Genomic DNA, 19,864 nt, shown 5'->3' with positions numbered 1-19,864 from the left:
TGCTGTTGTTGTTCGGTCGCTCAGCCGTGTCCGACTCTTTGAGACCCCATGCCCTGCAGCAAACAAACCAGGCTTCCCTGTTCTTCACTATCTCTCGGAGCTTGCTGAAACTCATGTCCATTGAGTTGGTGATGCCATCCAACCATCTCATCCTCTGTCATCCCCTTCTCCTCCTACCTTCAATCTTTCCCAGCATCAGGGTCTTTTCTAATGAGTCAGCTCTTCACATGAGGTGGCCAAAGTATTGGAGCTTCAGCTTCAGCATCAGTCCTTCCAATAAATATTCAGGACTGGTTTCCTTTAGGATTGACTGGTTTGATCTCCTTGCAGTCCAAGGGACTCTCAAGAGTCTTCTCCAACACCACAGTTCAAAAACATCAATTCTTTGGTGCTTTATGTCCAAGTCTTTATGAACCAACTCTCACATCCGTACATGACTACTGGAAAAACCATAGCTTTGACTACACAGACTTTTGTTGGCAGAATAATATCTCTGCTTTATAATATGCTGTCTGTGTTTGGCATAGCTTTTCTTTCAAAGAGCAAGTGTCTTTTGGTGCCCAAGACAATAAAGTCTGTCACTGTTTCCATTGTTTCCCCATCTATTTGCCATGAAGTGATGGGACCAGATGCCATGATCTTTGTTTTTTTAATGTTGGCTTTAAGCCAACTTTTTCACTTTACTCTTTCACTTTCATCAAGAAGCTCTTTAGTTCCTCTTTGCTTTCTGCCATAAGGGTGGTATCATCTGCATATCTGAGGTTATTGATATTTCTTCCAGCAATCTTGATTCCAGCTTGTGCTTCATCCAGTCTGGCATTTCTCATGATGTACTCCGCATATAAGTTAAATAAGCAGGGTGACAATATACAGCCTTTACACACTCCTGAACCACCTGGGAAGCCCATTATTCACATGACTAGGTTGTATTACATTTTTGACCCCTAGTCTTTCTCATTAAGTAAACTGTGAGCTCCTTGAGAATAAGAACTATGTTTAATTCATTACTGGACATGAGAGTCCTCTGTAGTGGTGGACACAAATGACATACTTAAGAATTTTTTGTTAAATGGGCTACCACAGTGAGAAGCCCATGAACTGCAATGAAGAATATCCCCTGTTTGCCACAACCAGAGAAATGCCATGCAGCAGTGAAAACCCAGCTCAGCCAAAAATAAATAAATAAATAAAATTTAAGAATTATTTGTTAAATGAATGGATGGATGGGTGGGTGACAGCAATAACTGGTGTTTACTATTAAAATGGCTTAAACTGTTGGATCTCCTTCGTGCATTGGTTAGAAACTGTGATGAGAATTGACTATGTTCCAAGGAAGACATTAGGGTGAGTGATGTATTTCTTACACAATTGAGGAGTATCTTCATAATCAACAATTATAGTTCATCCTTTTCCCTCTTACTCTGTGAATAGTCAATAAATTGTGGGAAAATAAGACATAATTTTTAAAAAATGTATTCAACAGATTATTTATTGAGCATCTACTGTCCAAAGTGGTATGTGTCCTGGGCACACCCAGACTCTATTCTCAAGGAGGTTAAAATAATAAACTATAGTTTATTTTTTTTTAATTTGTGTTGGAGTACAGTTGATTTACAATGTTGTATTAGTTGGACAGCAAAGTGAATCAATTTGCTGAATATGTATATGAATCTATTATACATATCCATATATCCTCTCTCTTTTAGATTATTTTCCCATGTAGGTCATTATACAGTATTGAGTAGAGTTCTCTGTGCTGTATAGTATGGCCTTACTAGTTATTTTTTTTATATATACTAGTATATATATTTCAGTCCCAGTCTTCCAGTTTATCCTTCTCCTTTCTCCTCCCGATAACAATAAGTCTCTTTTCTACATCTGTGACTCTATTTCTGTTTTGTAAGCAAATCCATTTGTACCATTTTTTAGATTCCACGTGTGTTATCATATGATATTTGTCTTTCTCTGACTTATTTCACTCAGTATGACAGTCTCTATGCCCATCCATGTTGCTGCAAATGGCATTCTTTCTTTCTTTTTTATGGTTGAGTAATATTCCATTATACATATGTACCACATCTTTATCCATTCCTCTGTTGCTGGATATTTTATATATCTGTAACAATACCTTATTGAAAACAGTCATCACTGAGTTCAGTCTGTAGGAAAGATCAGTTTTCTCATGCTTAATTTTTTGCTACAAGCCCCAGCATTATAGATTATAACATTCCAATGTTAAGTACTGATTTGGAACCAGACAAATTGAGTAACATTTTATAGTCTTTCTTTCTTATCTATAGAGTAAAGATAACCTTCCTCATGGGGTTCATTTTACTGTTAAAGTAAGATAAGATATAAAAACTACTTAGAACCCTGCCTGGCATAAGGTTTTTCAATAGGCAATCAGTCCTGTTAGCATGTAAATATATGTGACATGGTATTTTCTAAGCCTTTTCTTCTGTGGACTAAAATAGATATTTTCTATGGATAATTTTGTTACTCAGATTCCAAAGGATTTGAATAGATTTTTAACTGTTAATCCCACAGAATTCTAAGACTCCAATAGCACAGAATCCAGACTGAGTCCATACAGCAATTTTTTCCCCCCAGGCTCTCATCAATCTTTCATGGCCTTTCCTCGCCCAGTGTAATATAAGTACTTGAATGAGCTTCTTGGTGCTGACATTTAGAATTTCACAACATTCATCTGCACTTAATATCTGTCACTGAAAAGGCCTGGCAGCATTGCAGTCAGTTCCTCCTACTGCCAAGGTGTTAATGCTTTAAAAAAAAAAAAAAGGACAAGTTCTGCCAAGCTTGGTTAATTTAAGATCTGCTCCCTGAAGGGCTTAAGCCAAAAAGTTCTGAGCTCTTTCGTTTTGTTGTTGTGCACTGTGTACATCAGTTTTCAGCATAAATATTTGTGATATTTATAGATAACTGAATTGGGTTCAGCAGGATATTTTATTTAGGCACTGTGTCGATTGACTCAGGATGCCATAAAAATACTATGTGGCTGAGTAGCTTAAAAAGCAGAAATTGATCTTCTCGCAGTTCTGCAGGCTAGAAGTCTGAGGTCAGGGTGCCTGCTGGGTTGCGTTCTGGTGAAGGCTCCCCTCCTGGTTTGCAGACAGTCACCTTCTCACTATGTCCTCACACGGCCTCTCCTCCATAGGAGCTCTCAGAAACAGAGAGAGGAATCTGCCTTTCATCCTCTCCTGGTAAGGCCACCAACCCTATTAGGTTGGGAGCCTATCTTTATGGCCTCATTTAGCCTCAGTTACTTCTTAAAAGCCCTGTCTCCAGATGCAGTCACATTGGAAGTGGGGGTTGGGGGAGGACATGATTCTGTCCATAGCAGGCGCTTTTCCATGTCTAACCTGGGGCGAGGAATTTCAGGTCAGCGGTCTGCAGCCGAGGCACTGAGGATCCTAAACCTGACAAAAACAGGATCATCCCACAGTAAGACTATACGGCCTAATAAATGCCAAGCTTCTTTAATTTTGACCACAATTTTATTTTATAATATCACTGATTATCTCATTAAAAAGCTCTAATTGGCCTTTGTATGTAACTTGGTGGCTTTTGGGCTTCCCTGGTAGCTGGTAAAGAATCCACCTGCGATGCAGGAGACCCCAGTTTGATTCCTGGGTGGGAAAGATCCCCTGGAGAAGGGATAGGCTACCCACTCCAGTATTTGTGGGCTTCCCTGGTAGCTCAGATGGTAAAGAATCCACCTGCAATGAGGGAGACTTGGGTTTGATCCCTGGGTTAGGAAGATCCCTGGAGAAAGGCATGTCAACCTACTCCAGTATTCTTACCTGGAGACTCCCCATGGACGGAGGCAGCTGGCGGGCTACAGTCCATGAGGTCGCAAAGAGTCAGACACGACTGAGCGACTAAGCACACAGCACAGGCGACTTGTATAAAAAAATAACTTAATTTATTCGATTAACTAATTTTTAACTCTACCACCAGCATTGAGTTTTCATGCTAAAAATATCAAGCCTAAATCTAATGAACCCTCTAGGATCTCAAGTCTGTAGTCTGCCAGGACCCTGTGGACTATAGTCTGCCAGACTCCTCTGTCCATGGAATTCTCCAGCAAGAATACTGGAGTGGGTTGCCATTCCCTTCTCCAGGGAATCTTTCTGACCCAGGGATTGAACCTGGGTCTCCTGCACTGCAGGCAGATTCTTTACCGTCTGAGCCACCAAAGAAGCCCATAGATACTAGTGTACAGGAAATACAGGGGACATAAAGTGAAAGTGAAATGGCTCAGTCGTGTCTGACTCTTTGCAACCCCATGGACTGTAGCCTACCACTCTCCTCCGTCCATGGGATTTTCCAAGCAACAGTACTGGAGTGGATTGCCATTTCCTTCTCCAGAGGATCTTCTCAACCCAGGGATCAAACCCGGGTCTCCCGCATTGCAGGCAGACGCTTTACCGTCTGAGCCACATAAGACTATATCAAATGATGCCTCAGTCTACAAAATTTAGAATGTAGGGCTGGTTACAAGACAAAATCCCAGGTTATTCAGTTAATACACACAACTTAGAATACTGTTCAGCAACCCTAGCATGTAATCCAAAATGTTGCCTACTGTATAATCCTTTGGAATCAAGTCCCAGGAGAAGGTACTTTGTCCCTTTGTCTCCAGGGGACAAAGCTCCAGCAGCCAGTGCAGCTAGAGCCCCATAGGACCAGGCATGGGATCTGAACAACTTCAGGTCACACACCATTTCTCTGGTCAGCATATATTGAATGAGCATATATGTTGCACTGGAAATAATAAAGGAGAATAAAATGTGAGTTTTCAGGGAGACTATGTGGTCAAAATTAGCAAACTTGAATTAGAGAATGATTCCCTCCTAAAACATGAAGTACCAGCTTTGAGGACAATAAAGATTCTGAAAAAAATTTTTATCAATAGGCATTTTTGTCATACACACACAGTATTTATAAACTCAGTTTGTCTATTTCTGGGACAATATGCAGGGATTTAGCTACAGGAAGATATGTAATAAGTTCAACAAATAAGTTGTGAAACTGTGCTTGGTATCTCATTTCTATAATAATATATTGTTATGTTATTAGATATATTCAAATATATACAGGAAAAAATTAGGATATTTACCAAAATGTTACTGTTGATTATCTCTACATAGAAGGATTATAAATAATTTTACTTTCTTCATAGTATTTTTCTTATTTTAAATTTTTAACAATGACATAAATTTTGTAATCGGGAAATAAATTCTTTTTTTAACTTAAAAAATTTTAAGATACATGAAGCTTCCTATCTAGATACCGTCTTGTATGAAAATCATATCTCGGCACATCTCCATTTCACTGTAAAAGGGATCATTTCAGTGGCCATGTTCCTCTATATGATGTTAGAACTATTGAAATACAAGGTTTTCAGCAGCTAACTGTTTAGTCCTATTTCAGTAAAACATTGCATTTAGATGTAAAATTTCACAAGAATACAGCATGGGAATGTAGCTATCTCTGGACAGAAGCTACTTAAATGTGTAACACAGGGAATGCCTGGTGGTTCAGTGGTTAAGACTCTGCACTTCCATTGCAGGGGGTACAGACAAGTTCAATTCCCACCCTCCCCCCAAAAAATGTGTAACACATTAATAAACCTCTATGAAAATGTTTCTGTAGGTATGCTGGTATTCTCCTGGGCATCACAAATACCTTTGCCACTATTCCTGGAATGATTGGGCCCATCATTGCTAGAAGTCTGACTCCTGAGGTAAGTAGATAACTTACTTATAAACCAAAAAGGTCTAAGCAGTTTATTTGAAGCTGCACATCTATATTAAAGTTGAGTATATTTAATAAGGGTAAAATGCTGAATGCCTATTCTTGTGCAGTTATTTACAGCAATGAAAAGCTAAATGCCTTAGTAGGTGGGAAAGTATATTTCAAAGAACATTCTGAATTTTAGACAGAACAATAGAACAAAGTTAAATGAAGATCTTGTAACTGAAACCGCGCAAGTCCTTAAAAGTTGTGATATTATAGCAGATACATGACTTGTATCTTTGGTTTGAAAAAATAAATTTGGCAGTGTAGAATTATTCAAGAAGTGGAACCACAAAGGTATCAGGAAATCATGTGTGAATGAACAAAAACAGTTGAAATTATCAAGAACATTTAGAAGAACAGAAGATTTAGGAAGATGTATAGATGTCTTTGGGCTTCCCTGGTGACTCAGCGGTACAGAATCCGCCTGCAATGCAGGAGACACAGATTCAATCCCCGAGTCGGGAAGATCCCCTGGAGGAGGGCGTGACAACTCATTCCAGTATTCTTGCCTGGAGAATCCCATGGACAGAGGAGCCTGGAAAGCTACATACAAGTCCATGGGGGTCACAAAGAGTCAGACACAACTGAAGTGACTTAGCAGGCATGCATAGATGTCTTCACATATTCAAAAGATGGTGATTTCTCTCAACAGTTCCACAAAAGCAGATAGAAGTTACAAGGAGATAAATAGCAAATTTTCTGTTTAAAGCTGTTACTGTGTGGAATGGGCTGCCCTGTGACATAGTGGACTTCCCTGGTGGAAGTAAATAATCTACCTGCAATGCAGAAAACAAAGGTTCAATGTGGGTTAAATCTCTGCGTTGGGGAGATCTCCTAGAGAAGGAAAATGGCAAGCCACTCCGGTATTCTTGCCTGGGAAAGCCCTTGGACAGAGGAGCCTGGTGTATTACAGTCCATCAGGTTGCAAGAGTAAGACACAGGGCTTCCCTGGTGACCCAGTGGTAAAGAGCCCGCCTGCCCGTGCAGGAGACATGGGTTCGATCCCTGGTCTGGGACAGTCCCACATGCCTCAGAGCAACTAACCAGTGCACCACAGCTACTGAAGTCCATGCACCTGGAACCCATGCTCCACAACAAGAGAAGCCGCCACAACGAGAAGCCTGCATCTAGAGGGTGGCCCCCGCTCGCCACAACTAGAGAGAGCCCGTACAGCAACAAAGACCCAGCAAGGCCAAAATAAATAAATAAACAAAAATTTTCAAAAAAAGAGAGAGTCAGACACGACTTAGCAAGCTAACTAACACCACCATGAATTAGTGAGCCCTGAAGTAGTCAAACATATATTCAACTGGCACTTCTTTTTTTTTTTCCTCTCTTCTATTTTATTTTTTATTTTTTTAATTTATTTATTTTAATTGGAGGCTAATTACTTTACAATATTGTAGTGGTTTTTGCCATACATTGACAAGAATCAGCCATGGGTGTACATGTGTTCCCCATCCTGAACCCCCCTCCCACCTCCGTCCCCATCCCATCCCTCTGGGTCATCCCAGGGCACCAGCCCTGAGCACCCTGTCTCATGCATCCAACCTGGACTGGCGATCTGTTTCACATATACATGTTTCAATGCTATTCTCTCAAATCATCCCACCCTCACCTTCTCCCACAGAGTCCAAAAGACTGTTCTGTACATCTGTGTCTCTTTTGATGTCTCGCATACAGGGTTATCGTTACCATCTTTCTAAATTCCATATATACGTATTAGTATACTGTATTGGTGTATTTCTTTCTGACTTACTTCACTCTGTATAATAGGTTCCAGTTTCATCTACCTCATTAGAACTGATTCAAATGTATTCTTTTTAATGGCTGAGTAATATTCCGTTGTGTATATGTACCACAGCTTCCTTATCCATTCGTCTGCCAGTGGACATCTAGGTTGCTTCCATGTCCTGGCTATTATAAACAGTGCTGTGATGAACATTGGGGTGCACGTGTCTCCTTCAGTTCTGGTTTCCTCAGTGTGTATGCCCAGCAGTGGGATTGCTGGGTCATATGGCAGTTCTATTTCCAGTTTTTTAAGCAATCTCCACACTGTTCTCCGTAGTAGCTGTACTAGTTTGCATTCCCACTAACAGTTTAAGAGGGTTCCCTTTTCTCCACACCCTCTCCAGCATTTATTGTTTGTAGACTTTTGGATAGCAGCCATTCTGACCTGCGTGAGATGGTACCTCATTGTTGTTTTGATTTGCATTTCTCTGATAATGAGTGGTGCTGAGCATCTTTTCATGTTTCTTGTGTTTGTTAGCCAATCTGTCTTCTTTGGAGAAATGTCTGTTTAGTTCTTTGGCCCATTTTTTGATTGGGTCATTTATTTTTCTGGAATTGAGCTGCAGGAGTTGCTTGTATATTTTTGAGATTAATTCTTTGTAATTTGCTTCATTTGCTATTATTTTCTCCCATTCTGAAGGCTGTCTTTTCACCTTGCTTACAGTTTCCTTCATTGCACAAAAGCTTTTAAGTTTAATTAGGTCCCATTTGTTTATTTTTGCTTTTATTTCCATTACTCTGGGAGGTGTGTCATAGAGGATCCTGCTGTGATTTATGTCATAGAGTGTTTTCCCTATGTTTTCCTCTAGGACTTTTATAGTGTCTAATCTTACATTTAGATCTTTAATCCATTTTGAGTTTATTTTTGTGTATGCTGTTAGAAAGTGTTCTAGTTTCATTCTTTTATAACTGGTTGACCAGTTTTCCCAGCACCACCTGTTAAAGAGATTGTCTTTTCTCCATTGTATATTCTTGCCTCTTTTGTAAAAGATAAGGTGTCCATAGGTGCGTGGATTTATCTCTGGGCTTTCTATTTTGTTCCCTTGACCTATATTTCTGTCTTTGTGCCAGTACCACACTGTCTTGATGACTGTAGGTTTGTAGTATAGCCTGAAGTCAAGCAGGTTGATTCCTCCAGTTCCATTCTTCTTTCTCAAGATTGCTTTGGCTGCTATTCAAGATTTTTTGTATTTCCGTACAAATTGTGAAATTATTTATTCTAGTTATCTGAAAAATACTATTGGTAGCTTGATAGGGATTGCATTATCTATAGATTGCTTTGGGTAGTATAGCCATTTTGACAATATTGATTCTTCCAATCCATGAGCATGGTATATTTCTCCATCTATTTGTGTCCTCTTTGATTTCTTTCATCAGTGTTTTATAGTTTTCTGTATACAGGTCTTTTGTTTCTTTAGGTGGATATACTCCTAAGTATTTATTCTTTTCATTGCAATGGTGAATGGAATTGCTTCCTTAATTTCTCTTTCTGTTTTCTCATTGTTATTGTATAGGAATGCAAGGGATTTCTGTGTGTTGATTTTATATCCTGCAACTTTACTATATTCATTGATCAGCTCTAGTAATTTTCTGGTGGAGTCTTTCATGTTTTCTATGTAGATGATCATGTCATCTGCAAACAGTGAGAGTTTTACTTCTTCTTTTCCAATCTGGATTCCTTTTATTTCTTTTTCTACTCTGATTGATGTGGCCAAAACTTCCAAAACTATGTTGAATAGTATTGGTGAGAGTGGGCACCCTTGTCTTGTTCCTGACATTAGGGTAAATGCTTTCAGTTTTTCACCATTGAGTATAATGTTTGCTGTGGGTTTGTCATATAGAGCTTTTATTATGTTGAGGTATGTTCCATCTATTCCTGCTTTCTGGAAGGTTTTTATCATAAATGGATGTTGAATTTTGTCAAAGGCTTTCTCTGCATCTATTGAGATAATCATATGGTTTTTATTTTTCAATTTGTTAATGTGGTGCATTACGTTGATTGATTTGTGGATATTGAAGAATCCTTACACCCCTGGGATAAAGCCCACTTGGTCATGATGTATGATCTTTTTAATATATTGTTGGATTCTGTTTGCTAGAATTTTGTTAAGGATTTTTGCATCTATGTTCATCAGGAATATTGGCCTGTAGTTTTCTTTTTTTGTGGCATCTTTGTCAGGTTTTGGTATTAGGGTGATGATGGCCTCATAGAATGAGTTTGAAAGTTTACCTTCCTCTGCAATTTTCTGGAAGAGTTTGAGTAGGATAGGTGTTAGCTCTTCTCTAAATTTTTGGTAGAATTCAGCTGTGAAGCCATCTGGTCCTGGGCTTTTGTTTGCTGGAAGATTTCTGATTACAGTTTGGATTTCTGTGCTTGTGATGGGTCTGTTAAGATTTTCTATTTCTTCCCGGTTCAGTTTTGGAAAGTTATACTTTTCTAAGAATTTGTCCATTTCTTCCAAGTTGTCTGTTTTACTGACATATAGTTGCTGATAGTAGTCTCTTATGATCCTTTGTATTTCTGTGTTGTCTGTTGTGATTTCTCCATTTTCATTTCTAATTTTGTTTTGATTCTTCTCCCTTTGTTTATTGATGAGTTTGACTAATAGTTTGTCTATTTTATTTATCTTCTAAAGAACCAGCTTTTAGCTTTGTTGATTTATGCTATGGTCTCTTGTTTCTTTTGCATATTTCTCCCCTAATTTTTAAGATTTCTTTCCTTCTACTAACCCTGGGGTTCTTCATTTCTTCCTTTTCTAGTCGCTTTAGGTGTGAAAAGTGAAAGTGAAGTCGCTCAGTCGTGTCCGACTGTTTGCAACCCCATGGACTGTAGCCTACCAAGCTTCTCTGTCCATGGGATTTTCCAGGCAAGAGTACTGGAGTGGGTTGCCATTTCCTTCTCCAGGGGATCTTCCTGATGCAGGGATTGAACCCAGGTCTCCCTCATTGTAGGCAGACACTTTTACCATCTGAGCCACCAGGGAACCCAAGCTTACTCATGCTTAAAATACGGAAGCGGAAAGCTAACCAACATCCAGGTGGCAATTCAGACTAATTTCATCTCTGAGGAGACCTCATCACAGGTAGCATTAAGTGATACCACTGTCACTTACCAAGAGAACACTCCTTCCCCCTCCTTGAACTAAGAGGGCAATAACTAAAATAGTAAACACCTTCACGTGTAGTACTCACACATATTTCAGAAAATTCAGCTCACTTCAGCCTATCATATACGTTTTTTCTAAACTTAGAATTGCTTTAGGTGTAGAGTTAGGTTATTTATTTGACTTTTTTTTGTTTCTTGAGGTAAGCCTGTATTGCTATGAACCTTCCCCTTAACACTGCTTTTACAGTTTCCCATAGGTTTGGGGTTGTTTTCATTTTCATTCTTTTCTATGCATATTTTGATTTCTTTTTTGATTTCTTCTGTGATTTGTTGGTTATTCAGAAGTGTGTTGTTTAGCCTCCATATGTTGGAATTTTTAATAGTTTTTTCCCTGTAATTGACATCTAATCTTACTGCATTGTAGTCAGAAAAGATGCTTGTAATGATTTCAATTTTTTTTAATTTACCAAGGCTAGATTTATGGCCCAGGATGTGATCTATCCTGGAGAAGGTTCCGTGTGCACTTGAGAAAAAGGTGAAATTCATTGTTTTGGGGTGAAATGTCCTATAGATATCAATTAGGTCTAGCTGGACCATTGTGTCATTTAAAGTTTGTGTTTCTTTGTTAATTTTCTGTTTAGTTGAGCTATCCATAGGTGTGAGTGGGGTATTAAAGTCTCCCATTTTTACTGTGTTATTATTAATTTCCCTTTTCATTCTTGTTAGCATTTGCCTTACATATTGCAGTGCTCCTATGTTGGGTGCATATATATTTATAATTGTTATATCTTCTTCTTGGATTGATCCTTTGATCATTATGTAGTGTCCTTCTTTGTCTCTTTTCACAGCCTTTATTTGAAAGTCTATTTTATCTGATATGAGTATTGAGACTCCTGCTTTCTTTTGGTCTCCGTTTGCGTGAAATATTTTTTTCCAGCCCTTCACTTTCAGTATGTGTCCCTTGCTTTGAGGTGGGTCTTTTGTAGACAGCATATATAGGGGTCTTGTTTTTGTATCCATTCAGCCAGTCTTTGTCTTTTGGTTGGGGCATTCAACCCATTTACATTTAAGATAATTATTGATAGGTATGGTCCCATTGCCATTTACTTTGTTGTTTTGGGTTCATGTTTATACAACCTTTCTGTGTTTCCTGTTTAGAGAAGATCCTTTAGCATTTGTTGAAGAGCTGGTTTGGTGGTGCTGAATTCTCTCAGCTTTTGCTTGTCTGTAAAGCTTTTGAATTCTCCTACATATCTGAATGAGATCCTTGCTGGGTACAGTAATCTGGGTTGTAGGTTATTCTCTTTCATTACTTTAAGTAAGTCCTGCCATTCCCTTCTGGCCTGAAGAGTTTCTATTGAAAGATCAGCTGTTATCCTTATGGGAATCCCCTTGTGTGTTATTTGTTGTTTTTCCCTTACTGCTTTTAATATCTGTTCTTTGTGTTTAATCTTTGTTAACTTGATTAATATGTGTCTTGGGTGTTTTGCCTTGGGTTTATCCTGTTTGGGATTCTCTGGGTTCCTTGGACTTGGGTGGCTATTTCCTTCCCCATTTTGGGGAAGTTTTCAGCTATTATCTCAAGTATTTTCTCACGGCCTTTCTTTTTGTCTTCTTCTTCTGGAACTCCTATGATTCAAATGTTGGGGCATTTCACGTTGTCCCAGAGGTCCCTGAGGTTGTCCTCATTTCTTTTAATTCGTTTTTCTTTTTTCCTCTCTGCTTCATTTATTTCTACCATTCTATCTTCTACCTCACTTATCCTATCTTCTGCCTCCGTTATTCTACTATTGGTTCCCTCCAGAGTGTTTTTGATCTCACATATTGCATTATTCATTATTGATTGACTCTTTTTTATTTCTTCTAGGTCCTTGTTAAACATTTCTTGCATCTTCTCAATCCTTGTCTCCAGGCTATTTATCTGTAACTCCATTTTGTTTTCAAGATTTTGGATCATTTTTACTATCATTATTCTAAATTCTTTTTCAGGTAGACTCCCTATCTCCTCCTCTTTTGTTTGGTTTGGTGGGCATTTATCATGTTCCTTTACCTGCTGAGTATTTCTCTGCCTTTTCATCTTGTTTAGATTGCAGTGTTTGGGGTGGCCTTTCTGTATTCTGGCAGTTTGTGGTTCCTCTTTATTGTGGAGGTTCCTCCCTGTGGGTGGGGTTGGACAAGTGGCTTGTCAAGGTTTCCTGGTAGGGAAGCTTGTGTCAGTGTTCTGGTGAGTGAAGCTGGATTTCTTCTCTCTGGAGTGCAGTGAAGTATCCAGTAGTGAGTTTTGAGATGTCTGTGGGTTTGGTGTGACCTTGGGCAGCCTGTATATTGAAGCTCAGGGCTCTGTTCCTGCGTTGCTGGAGAATTTGTGTGGAATGTCTTGCTCTGGAACTTGTTGGCTCTTGGGTGGTGCTTGGTTTCTGTGTAGGTATGGAGGCTTTTGAATGAGCTCTTATCGATTAATGTTCCCTGGAGTCAGGAGTTCTCTGGTGTTCTCAGGTTTTGGACTTAAGCCTCCTGCCTCTGGTTTTCAGTCTTATTCTTACAGTAGCCTCAAGACTTCTCCATCCATACAGCACTGATGATAAAACATCTAGGTTAATGGTGAAAAGATTCTCCACAGTGAGGGACACCCAGAGAGGTTCACAGAGTTACATGGAGAAGAGAAGAGGGAGGAGGGAGATAGAGGTGACCAGGAGGAGAAGAGGGGGAATCAAAAGCGGAAAGAGCAATCTAGCAAGTAATCAGTTCCCTATGTCAACTGGCACTTCTTGAGTGCTTATTTATGTGACAGATACAAAGGATTTGAAGGCAAAATTGCAAATTATACATTTGAGAAGCTCATTATTTGAAGGTTGTATATAAAAAAAAAAAAAAAGTACAGTGTGACAAAGGCAGAAAAAAAAACGTGTGCAGAGTGCTGTGGGCACAGAGAAGGGAAGAGCCAGTTTGTGGGGATGGAGCCTGGAGGGGTGAGCCGGGGTGTGGGAGGGCCTCCGCTCCCCACCAGTGTTCAGGTGCTGCCCCAGAAACACTGTGGACCCGGGGCTGGTCTGCACTGAAGCCAAAAGGCTGCCTAAGGTCAGATCACTAAGGAGGGACTCTGAGTTATATAAGAAACCAAATTCGGCAACCTCAAAGGCCCTTTCAAACTCTATTTTTCCTACTGTTTAAGAAAAATCTAAAGGACTAGTGAAACTGGATTCTTCAAGAGGCTTATTTAAATCTCTATAAATAGAGTTAATTTTCTGTCTCTGTGATGAAATTAACACTATCCAATCCTTAGGATTTTCAGGCTATGCCTACAAATTGTCTTATTACCAGAAACTCTGACTTCAAACATGTGTATTCACTGCAGGTGGCGCTGTCTACCATTTCTAATTCCTTACTCAAGTCAATCAGTGCCTCCTTGTTACGATTTTCTCTCACTTAATGGAAAGGAATGTTGGAACGTCTCAGCATGGTCAGGTCACAGATGTTTCGCCTTATCTTCCTGGAGCATTGTGGCAACACAAGAACCTAAGTCAGCACACTACCATGAGTAATTCCATACATTCTCAATAGCCCTGGCACTTCTGCTGGGAAGATACAGACTCCTGAATTCAAGTCTTGAATGTTTGTAAAGTGGAAATGAACTGGATTTCAGATATGTTGTCTAAGCATTTGTTTAATATTATTAGAAGGCCATTCTTGTAATTTACTATTTTATTTTTTTATACTTTTATTTATTTTTGGTTGTGCTGGGTCTTCATGGCTGTGCGTGGGTTTTTGCTAGTTATGGCAGGCAGGAGCTACTCCTTATTGCGTTGTATGGGCTTCTCATCGCAGTGGCCTCTCTTGCAGAGCATGGGCTCTCGGTGCGATCTTTGGTAGTTGCAGCACCTGGGCTCAGCAGTTGCGGTTCCAGGGCTCTGGAGCTTGGACCCAGTAGTCATGGCCCAGAGGCTTAGTTGCTCCACAGCACGTGGAATCTTCCCAGGCCAGGGATCAAACCTGTGTCCTCTGCATTGGCTGGTGGATTCTCACCCACTGTGCCACCAGGCAAGTCCAAAAGGCCATTAGTTTTTTTAAAAAAGGAAAAGCACATTTGCCTTTACAATTGTAATTACTTACAATTAAAGCTTAATGCACAACCACAAAAGTTTTGTGGAATGAGTCAGAGCATAAATGATGAAATAAGGAGTTCCCTGGAAGTCCCGTGGTTAGGATTTGGCACTCGCTGCCATGGCCCAGGTTCAGTCCCTGGTCAGAGAGCTGCGATGCCACAAGCTGTGTGACATGGCCAAAAGTTAAGAAGAAAAAGAATGAAATAAAAGGTCAGAGCATGCCTGAGGTTCAGTTTTGTTACAGACAAAACAGTATTCTCTAAAAACTAGTGGAACTTTTTTGTTAAGAGGCAAACTAGGAGCTTTGTGAATTTCTGATACTATTGATTGATTTTAAGTCCCCCATTGCCTCCAGATAACACTGAAGAGTTATTTCAACCTGTAGATCACACAGAGCAGCTTTGTCTTGGAATCCTAAGACGCTGTCTTAAACCTGTCTCTCTGATTTATAACTATAATTACTAACAGACTTCTACCCTAGGATGATAACACATTGTTAGCAACCATATCTAAATAGTCCCTAAAATCTAAGAAGCAGTTCTAAGGTTTTTTTTTCACCAAAATACATTCATCTCAGATAAGCATAATTAACCACAGAGTGCTCCTTTCTTTCTTTTTCCTTTTTTCCTAAATAAATCACTTCATGCCAGCTTCCAACTTCCTGGTTTCCTTTTTCTTCCTCATTGCCGGTTCTGCTGCTTGTTTTGTTTTTCTTTTTAAGTGCTGCAAATGTCGCACTCTGGATACGCTGAAACTGTGAAAATTAAAAAAAAAAAAAAGGTTATTAAAGATAGTCACATGACCCAGAGATTTAGGTAACTACTGGATATTTTTTACATAAATTATTTTTATTGTGTGAAAAATGTCATAATTCATAATGATTAGACTACTGGATATTTTTGTACTACTGGATTACACACTGTATCTTTTTTTTTTTTTTTTTTTAGTTGGAGGCTAATTACTTCACAACATTTCAGTGGGTTTTGTCATACATTGATATGAATCAGACATAGATTTACACGTATTCCCCATCCCGATCACACTGTATCTTTTTGATCTCTCACTGACATATCCCATCCACGTCATGTGTTGAGTGCCATTCAAGAGCCCTGCAGGATCTTTCAAGCCAGGTCTCAAACTTGAACTTAAAAGTCCATCTTAACTCATCCTTACTTGATCTGCCTCTGACACCTCCCACATGAGAACTTAGGAGGTGATGTGCTGACATAATACTAATACTTTCCTAGTAACACATGATTCAAGGACATACCCATGTTTTATTTTTAGTAAACTTTTTCTTGGAAGTATAACATGCATTTTTAAAATGCACAAATCCTAAGTACATAGTAGGACAAATTTTCACAAAGTTAAAACATTCATGTAACCCGTGCCCACCCAATCAAGAAACAGAACGTTATCTCCTTTGCACAGTGGTCAGGCATCCCTTCCTTTCTCTTTCACCCCCACCAAGAGGAACCACTATCCTGACTTCTTAACACCAGAGATTAGCTTTGTCTCATTGGCTTTATATCAATAGAATCACTCAGAACTCTTTTGTGTCTGGCTTCTTTTGCTTAACATTTGGTGAGCTGTATCGATGATGTTGTGGGTCACCCATTCTCATTGCTGTATAGTATGCCACTGAATACATATACCACAAGTTCACTGTCGATGGACATTTGTGTTGTCCAGGTTTTATGAATAATGCTACTGCTACGTAACAACAGTCTTGAGACACCATCTTTTTTAAAAAGTGAACTACAAACAAGATATTTTTGCATTTGCATCTGTTTCTCTCTTTCTCTGCAGAACACTATTGGAGAATGGAAAACTGTTTTCTGCATTGCTGCTGCTATCAATATATTTGGTGCCATTTTCTTCACACTATTCGCCAAAGGTGAAGTGCAAAACTGGGCTGTCAGTGATCACCGAGGACACAGGAACTGAAGGAACCAATAAATAATCCTGTCTCTACTAATGTATCTTTGTTTATCATGTAACCTAAAAGTGCCTTTGATATTTTAATGTGTAAGCAATCTATATACAAGAAAAAAAATTGTACTGTATTAGAATTGTAAGGCTTGTAATCATGAAATGTCACTAGTTGCCAGATAAGCAAAATTAGCTATTTTTAATTATTATTAACCCATTTGCTGGAACTTATAATTCAGGATCACATACCTGGCTGCAAGTCAGGCAACCCGCAATAGGGGAGTTCTATTTATTTATAAGACCATACCTAAAAAGATGAGCTGAAATAGACCCGTCTGTACCTTTGCTTAATTAAAGTGGATAATAATTCTCAGGTCTTGTTAAACATCTGTTTTTGTACACTTTCCTCAAAAAATTATTTGTCATCAAGAATCCCTGACTGACTTAGATCTCTAACTTGAGCCTCTGCACAGAGCTGGCAGCCACTGTATCATTCAGCCTGGCAACTTCACTGAGGGAAGCATGCCCAGGCAGCTGCCACACATCCCCTCTCTGGCTTCAGGGACAGTGCCCAGCACTTAGGCAGCATCCAAGACCAGGGTCAGCGCCAAGGCTTTGGATGGTATTCTTCCCCTGGGGCTGTTAATGTGTGGATGAAGCCCTGAGCCAACAGGGACAGCACGATCCACAGTCATGGTTTCCATGCACCCTCTCCCTTCCCTTCCCAGCACACTGGAGTACTGCCTGGCATGTAACCTGCAAAAGAAAGTGTGATGCCCAATTAGCCACATATAACATCATCCTTGATGATCCTACCTTCACGTGGATCAGAGTATAAATCTTCAAGTCCTGTGTTCTAGGAGCTACACCAGAGTAATTAAAATATAAAAAGGAGAAAAACATTTTCACATTTTTTTTTCCTGTCTGTCTTAAACCTAAGTGTCTGGTTGCAGTTCAAGGTTAAAGTGACTTCTACTTCCATATCACCTGCAACCAGTGGTGTAATCATCTTTAGTGCTGGTTTCTGAAATTTTATTTTTCTCGTTTTTCCTGGACCATCTTCCAGTGGTTTTGAGCATGCTTTGAGGGTATTTATGTGATTTAGAACTTGATTTATGTTTCGTTGTGTATGTTCAACACTACCTGTAACATTTTAACTAAAGCTATTGAATTAATATGATGTGTATACATTCTGTAAATTAATGTTTAAATCTGTAAATAGCTTTAAGATGCTATGGTGATATTTCTTTTATAAATTATCAAAATAAACCTTTTTGGAATGATTTTTTTTTTTTTTTTTTTGATCTGACAGTTCTATGATATCTTTGTGTATCCACAGTGGCTGTTTTACATCTTTCCTGCTGTCTTCCTCAAACCACTGTCGACCTCTGCATGCGTCTCTACCATCACCTGGGCAGAATACTTAGGTCCTCTGAGTGATGCAGCATCACAAACCCCTATGGCCATCAGCCTGCCCTTCCTGCTCTCAAAAGGGTCCACTCTTCCCACTAAAACATGTGCATGCATTAGTGATTATATCTTCTCCACCTTCACTAGACCTTGCTTCAGTAATTCCTCTTTAATTTGCTTCCTCAGTCTCTACCTGTCTTCATGTTCTTTCCCTTTTGTCTCAAAGACACACAAAAGCCTTCTCTAGCCTTTAAAAAACAAAAATAGCAGGGACTTCTCTGGTGGTCCAGTGGCTAAGACTCTGCACTCACAATGCTAGGGACCGGAGTGCGATCCCTACTCAGGGAACTAGATCCCACATGTCCCAACAAAGATCAAAGATCCCGTGTGCCCCAACTAAGACCTGGCCAAATAAATAAATACTTTAAAAAACACCAAACTCTCCCAGGAACATAAAAATGGTCCAGCTTTCACTGCCAGGGGCTGGAGTTCAGTCCTTGTTTAGGGAACTAAGATCCTGCGAGCAGTCCTGCTCGGCACAATAATAGGTAGATGATAGATAGACAGGGCTTCCCTGGTAGCTCAGACAGTAAAGAATCTGCCTGCAATGCAAGAGACCTGGGTTTAATCGCTGGGTCGGGAAGATCCCCTGGAGAAGGAAATGGCAACCCAATCCAGTATTCTTGCCTGGAGAATCCCATGGACAGAGGAGCCTGGCGGGCTACAGTCCATGGGGTCCCAAAGAGTCAAACACAACTGAGCGACTAACACTTTCACTTTTCACTTTCAGATAGATATATACGCATATATATATATATGGAATATTTCTAGAGTAATACTCAAGAGACTGGAAACAGTAGGTCCTTCTGTAGAGAAAAGGTAGTCTACTGGGTGGAGAGGTGGAAAGGAGATTCATTTTCACCTTATGAAATGCAACAGTGTAACCTAGTCACATAAAATCATCACTTTAAAAAACAAGACACCTGTTAACTCAAGCTACTGTGTAATCCCCACCAGGCTTTTCACTGCCTAATGGACATCCCCAGTGAGCTGTCTTCACTTCACCTGAGAAGTCTAAATCCAGCCTCACTCCCTCACCCCATTCCCCCAATAAACAACCGTCCCGTCCCCATCACGATCCTCACTCCTGTTAAGAGCTTCAGCTCCCTGTCACTGAGGCTCCGGCTTGAAGTCATCTGTTATTCTCCCTCCTCCCCCATCTCCCACCTCACCCTCAACCCTGTTTATAACTAACCACCTGTATTTTCCACTCCAGTCTTTCTAAGACCCTGGAATTTTTTTTTTAATCTCTTTTGCCATTTCCCAAATAAGATCTTTGCAGCTTTTCTTTCCACCTGGAATAGATAAGTAACCTCACTGCTTTTAGTCTGAACCTCTTCTGTCTGACTTCCCACCTGTGCCGGGTTATTAGTCCAAGTACACCCCACTTCCCAGACCAGGATGCTCCCACAGGGTGGGACCCTCCCACCCCACTTCCCTTTGCCCACCCAACAATTCCTTTACCTAGCATGCTGCAGACCAAGGGGCGGCAAAGAGCTGAGGAGACTGAGCAGCAACATTTTAGTTGCTTAACCAATACTTAGTAAATAACCCTTTGTTAAATGTATTGATTTTTTTTAACTCATTATTATTTTTTCAATAGACTGTTTTCTTCTCAAAAAAGAAACTGAATAAATGT

At 39.7% G+C, this 19,864-nt stretch overlaps 1 protein-coding gene across 6 annotated transcripts in view; it reads left to right on the top strand.

Annotated features, from left to right (window-relative positions):
* The window catches only part of SLC17A5 (solute carrier family 17 member 5), a 71,275-nt gene extending 53,236 nt beyond the window's left edge, over positions 1-18,039 (top strand). For 5 of the 6 annotated variants that reach the window (XM_043890024.1, XM_043890020.1, XM_043890023.1 and 2 more), the window contains 2 exons: positions 5,677-5,767; positions 16,633-18,039. In XM_043890024.1, the coding sequence (XP_043745959.1) occupies positions 5,677-5,767; positions 16,633-16,770 (229 nt within the window). In that variant the 3' untranslated portion in view covers positions 16,771-18,039. The remainder of the gene's footprint in view (positions 1-5,676; positions 5,768-16,632) is intronic. The other variant, XM_043890025.1, reaches the window with a different exon arrangement.
* Positions 18,040-19,864: the final 1,825 nt, after the last annotated feature.

This window comes from Cervus elaphus, chromosome 28, assembly GCF_910594005.1.
Source record: "Cervus elaphus chromosome 28, mCerEla1.1, whole genome shotgun sequence".
Classification (NCBI taxonomy): Eukaryota; Metazoa; Chordata; class Mammalia; order Artiodactyla; family Cervidae; genus Cervus; species Cervus elaphus.
Note: the sequence above shows the minus strand (reverse complement) of the source record. Positions and strands in the feature narration are given on the sequence as shown.